Raw genomic sequence first — 6000 nt, forward strand, 5'->3', positions numbered from 1 at the left:
TAGAATAAGGCCACAGAGCTGATCCATTCCCCACAAGCAGAGCAAGCCATGTGACCCTGAGGTTTGGTCTGTGCTTGGTTTGGGTGGAGCTTGGCCTCTGCCTGCAACTTGGCTCTGACATTTCAGTTTCAAGAAATCCAGTGTGCATTTGACTTTCCTGCTGTGATTTCATGGCCAATCGGAAGACCCTAGTAGAGGACTTCCCTAGTGATCCAGTGGCTAAGATTTTGTGCTCCCAGTGCAGGGGGGCGGGGTTTGACCTCTGGTCAGGGAACTAGATCCCACATGCTACAACTAAGAAGTTCACATGCCCCAACTAAGAGCTGGCACAGCTTAAAAGAAAAATTGACCCTGTAAACCAGGGTTATGCCCAGTGGCTTTTGCACTGGCTCCTGGTGGTGTTTTCCACCCAGCAGCCAGTCCAAGCCAATGTCTAACAAGGTCAGGATTTACCGACTGAGTGGAAGCAGGAGCAGAAGCCCCCAGTCTCATGTGAGAAGCTTCCTTCTCACTTCCAAAGACCAGATACCACCAGGAAAACTTAATCTGTTGTGGTTTGGGGTGCCTTGGTTTCAAGAAAGAGAAATCCACTCAAGCAAGTTGAAATAACACTGGATTTACTACAAGGTTAGCAAGGCTTTTGTGAAAGTGTTAGTCGCTCAGTCGTGTCTGATTCTTTGCAACTCCATGGACTGTATAACCTGCCAGGCTCCTCTGTCCATGGAATTCTTCAGGCAAGAACACTGGAGTAGGTAGCCATTCCCTTCTCCAGGGGATCTTCCCGACCCAGGGATCAAACCCATGTCTTCCTCATTGCAGACATATCCTCCACAGTCTGAGCCACCAGGGAAGCCCAGCTATAAGAACTTGGTGAAACGGGTTCAGCAGTTTTTCTCATATCCATTATCTCATTAGATAAATGCTGAGCCCAGACATTTGTTTGTACTCGATCCATTGTAGTTGCTCCAAAGTGAGGCTTCATTCCCCAGTTTCATACAAGCTCCCACTCATCTGCCCACAGCTAAGTGCTTCAGTCCTGTCTTTCTTATTTCAAACTGGAGGGGGAGATGCTGGCCGGCTCAGAGCTGCTGAGATGAATGGCTCTGACCAGCCATTCTCCGGGTTAGGTCAGCTATGGCCAGGTGGGCAGGGGCATAAGCCTCTTGGGGCTGAGCACCCCTCTGGGCTTGGGATGCAGCAGCTTCTCCAGGAGACAGGAGGAAGCGGGAGCAACGGGCCTGCCAGTTCGCTGTCAAGGCCAATGACATCTTCACTGAATTGGAAGGCCTGGAGATTATCTCATCTCTTATGATCTCCCTGGTCAGACTAGTCCCTAGGAAATCAGATCTAAAGCAACAAAGTAAAAAGAAAAGAAATTGAGATATACACAAACCTTGGCCCTGGCTACTCTTTGGTCTCCCAGTTTCCCCCAATGGGTGGGTTGGAGGATGGATGGGAGTACAAAAATTCTCCCAATAGAGAGCTTCCTAACTTTAATCTTCACCCCAACCCCTCTCCCTGCCTGGAGAGCATTACCCCTCACCTCCAAGCCGGGACTGTGTCTGCAAGCCAATACAAGCCTATCCTTAGATGCTTGTGTGGCAGGACCCGAAACAACTAAAGCCTAAAGCCAGACCTCTGAGGCGCCCTTGTGTAGATCAGGGGCTTTCATCTGTGTTGTGAGTAATGTTCAGAGACTGGGTATTAAAGCAGCTTAAAAGTAATGTAATAAATATGTTTCATTTAAATGTGTAACACTTGTGAATGACCCACTAGCCAGTAAATCTCCTTTGACATGCAATCTATTATTGTGCAGAAGTAGATCTTCCAGCGAAGGGGGAAAAAAAAAAATCTTTCTTTCAACATCTCGGGAAAGAAAGCAAATCTTATTAGGAGGTGTTTATTCCTGGTCGCGTTTCGTGGTTGTCATTTTACTGTTGTGGGTTTTCTTTAGCTTCTCTTGTCTTTACAAGAATTCATTCTATTTTATACCTTTTGTGCTTCTTACTTCTATACTGTGTAACAGGTTTCCCTTTGTTCTTGTAACATTCTCTTTGCTACAGAGTGTCTTTGTGTGCAATGAGCTTTGGGACCCAATTTTTTTACCTTAGTTTTTAATTGGAGTATAATTGCTTTACAATGTTAATGTTGTGTTAGTTTCTGCTGTACAACTACATGAATCAGCTATAAGTATACATATATTCCCTCCCTCTGGGACTGCCCCCCCGCCCCTCCCCACTCCATCCCGTCCCTTTAGGTCATCACAGAGCCCCGAGCTGAGCTCCCTGTGCTATATAGCAGCTTCCCAGCAGCTGTCTGTCTTACATGTGGTAGTGTGTATATGTGAACACTACTCTTTCAGTTTGTTCCACCCTCCCCTTCCCCCTCTCTGTCCGTCTTTGATGAGCTTACTTATTCTTTTCAACAGGAAGCAGCCATCAGTTGCTGGGTCCAATTCAGTGATGGCTCCGTCACCCCCTTGGATATTTACGATGCAAAAGACTTCTCCCTGATGGCCACATCCCTGGATGAGAAGGTGGTCTCCATCCACCAAGACCCCAAATTCAAGTGGCCTATAATCACCGCTGAAGCTGAAGGACAGGGGGCCCTGGTGAAGGTCGAAATGGTCATTTGCGAATCGTGCCAGAAATCCAAGCGGAAGAGCGTGCTGGCTGTGGGGACAGCCAATATCAAAGTGAAGTTTGGCCAAAACGATGCCACCCCCAACACCAGTGACAGCAGACACACAGGGGCAGGAGGTCGCCTGGATAATAACATCAGTGACAGAAGACCCAAAAAGCCCTTCCAGGAATGGGGGAGTCAGGAGGGAGAGTACTACAGCAGTTCCTCCATGGGCCTCATGGAAGGCAGGGGCTCCACAACGGAGAGGTCCACCTTCCAGAAGAACAGGGGCCAGGAAAGTCTTCTGGATGATGGCAGCCATTTGCAGACCATCTCCATCGACCTCACCAGCTTCCCAGCCCAGGTGGACCTGCCCAGAAGCCACGGGGAGACAGAGGAGAACGACCCCCAGTCCTCCAAAGGGCTGAGCGACCTGGAGATCGGAATGTATGCCCTGCTGGGGGTCTTCTGCCTGGCCATTTTGGTCTTCCTCATCAATTGCGTGACCTTTGCATTAAAGTACAGGCACAAACAGGTCCCCTTCGAAGAACAGGAAGGGATGACTCACTCCCACGACTGGGTCGGCCTGAGCCACCGGACGGAACTGCTGGAGAACCAGCTCCACTTTGCCTCCTCCCAAGAGGAGCAGATCACCGCCATCGACAGGGGCATGGATTTCGAAGAGAGTAAGTATCTGCTCTGCACAGACTCCCAAAAGAGCATCAACGGGCAGCTGTTCAGATCTTCAGGACCCACCCTCATGGACGGGAAAGATCAGAAAAGCGAGCCCCCAACGTCCCCTACCTCAAAAAGGAAAAGAGTCAAATTCACCACTTTCGCCACCCTCTCTCCAGAGGATGGATGCCCTGCTGTGAACTCCCTAGCGGCCAGCAGGGAGGATACCGTGAACTGGGTCGGCCAGGATCTGGACCCTGGGGGAGGCCAAGAGTCACATGGCTACAGGGAAGGATTACGTGAAGATGTGTAAACTGGGCATTCGCAGACATTGGTTCTCACTCACCTTTCGGCCTTTAACTTGGGGATTCGGGGCAACGGGGACCGCAGTGGGGGGAATGAAAAGACAAGGGGGACTTCCATGGCAGTCCAATGGTTTAGGACTCAACACTTCCACTGTAGGGGGCGTGGGTTTGATCCCTGGTCAGGAAACTAAGGTCCCCCATGCCTCCAGGCGTGGCAAAAAAAAAAAAAAAAAAGGGACACGATCAGGCTGACACTATCCACAGAGCCCCAGAAAACGACCCTGGCTCCCCCAGGGAGGCCCCGAGTTGGAATCAATGTCCACATTCCAGGGTCCGATGTCTCAGTCGATGAAAAGAGGTTTATCACTCATGGCGAGATTTTTTTTCAACTTGGAAGAAAAATGAGTTCTGAGTCACTGAGCTTCCGACAGCCTCCACGAAAAAACTGTCCCTCACTTGCCATCTCTCTTTCTTTAATCGAAGCAATTTGGATACAGCCAAAGCCACATGGCTGCAATATTCAATGTTGCGGACCACAGGAAAAAAAGGAGACTCAGGTTGGGCGGGCTGGATGGGAGGAAGTGCGTCATGGAAACTCACCTGGCTGTGAGCCTGAGCAGAAGTGGAGTCTAGCGCCGCCTAGAGTCAGCTCTTGGGAAGTATGATTTCCAATTATCTCCCACAGGCTGGGTCAGGGTAAACCTGGGTTATTGACAAACCAAGGCAATCGTTGACAAGGGGTTGAAAGGGAACAAGAGGGCAAACAGGTCACCAATACCTTTGTAACTAGATGTCAAGAACAAACACCCAGGAAACTAAACCCTCTGAGCCATTCGGAGCATCCCTTTATTGGTAAACTAGGGATCCTGGGCATAGAGTTTCAATCAGGTTCAAAGAACCAGGCTTTTTTTTTTTTTTTTTTTTTAAGCAAATTTACTCTGTTCACATTTGTACCCTTCCTTGCACCGCCACCTTTGCAAAAGTCATTAATCACTCGTGGGCAGTGGGGAGCCGTGTCACTGTTTGCTGAGTCTCTTCCACCATGGCCTCTGTGTCAATCAGTCTACACTGAAGCCCCATGGGGCCAACTTCACACGTGTCTTGCTTTGAAAAGGCTAGTCTTTGGGGGTCAGCAGTGCTCACAAGGAATACAACACCCAAGGATGCTCATTCTCCTGGCTTTTCTGGAAAGAAGGGAGGGATGGTCTGTGATGGGTCTTGCGACAGTCCCATCTGGTCTGCTGCCCAAGGCTGCTGAGATAAATCTGGGCATGCCCATAGAGGGGTACAGGGTGAGGAGAGTTGAGATTCAGTGTGTGTGACGAGGGTTGGGCAGGAAATCTGGCCCCCCTCACATGTGGGGGGAACATGAGGCTGCTGCTTCTTCACCTTGGAGGGATAGAGGGACCCATGGTACCTGCCTATGGGGCAGAGAGCTGGGTTATTCAAGCATTGGGTTCTAAGGTCAATTTCTCTTTCTCTGTCTCTCTGTCTCTATGTCTCTCTGAACCTATCTCTCTGCTTCCTCTCTCTCTGTGTCTCAGTCTCTCTCTGTGCATATAATTGAATTCTCCTGAGATCAAGTGTGTAATTCCACCAGTTCATCCTCTCAACCTCAGCACTCTCTCTAAAACTAAGGTGCTGTCCATTTGCCCTAACACTGAGAGTCCAGGAGCCATCAGCCACCTGCTCCTGTCCCCAAGTTGACTTACATTGTCTGGCTGGGTGACTAAACGGTCACCCTTTTTCAATGATAATCCTTTGCTTTCAGTAACCCACTCCTGTTCCTTTCAGCCTTTCCCTCGTTTTCATACCACTGTCGATGCCCCCTCTCCAATCCGTCTGCGTGCAGAATGTATTGTAGATTATAAGAATGTAATATATATTTATAAACTTACCGACTGTAAATATAAAGTTTGCCTTCTGTGGCTTATGGCTGTCCTTTGTCTTTCTACGCACTCACACCACCCCCTTCCCCGCCCCAGTGGCTGGCATCCTCAGCAAATGACCCTCCAAAGCTGCAGCTTTGGGTAAATGAAAATGCAGATGGAAAGATCCCAGCAACAATCCAATTACACGCTTACATCGTGTAATGCCGCTCTCCGCATCGAGGCGATGTTGACACACGATGACAAAGTACATTGTGTACTAAGCATCTCTCCTTCAGGACCTGAAAGGATTTGCAAATCAATCACACATGCAATTCTCTGCTAAAAGCCTGCTGACTGATGGCGGTACGTGAGAACCATGGCAGGCAAGCGTGTATCCCAGCCTCCCTTTGGGCTGGAGGGAGGGAACGAACGGGCTCTGTCATTTCTTTAGATCGCTCTTGTACATTCAGAGGTCAATTTCCTGAAGGATGTATATGCCCACGGTGACTGTGGGCTGGGTTTCTTGT

The 6000-nt window shown here is 49.4% G+C and overlaps 1 protein-coding gene across 2 annotated transcripts in view; it reads left to right on the forward strand.

Annotated features, from left to right (window-relative positions):
• The window catches only part of TMEM132D (transmembrane protein 132D), an 889902-nt gene extending 884369 nt beyond the window's left edge, over window positions 1–5533 (forward strand). For both annotated transcript variants that reach the window (XM_061384523.1, XM_061384524.1), the window contains exon 9: window positions 2429–5533. In XM_061384523.1, coding sequence (XP_061240507.1) covers window positions 2429–3610 — 1182 coding nt within the window. In that variant the 3' untranslated portion in view covers window positions 3611–5533. The remainder of the gene's footprint in view (window positions 1–2428) is intronic.
• The last annotated feature ends 467 nt before the right edge of the window (window positions 5534–6000 follow it).

This window comes from Bos javanicus, chromosome 17 (assembly GCF_032452875.1).
Source record: "Bos javanicus breed banteng chromosome 17, ARS-OSU_banteng_1.0, whole genome shotgun sequence".
Lineage (NCBI taxonomy): Eukaryota > Metazoa > Chordata > Mammalia > Artiodactyla > Bovidae > Bos > Bos javanicus.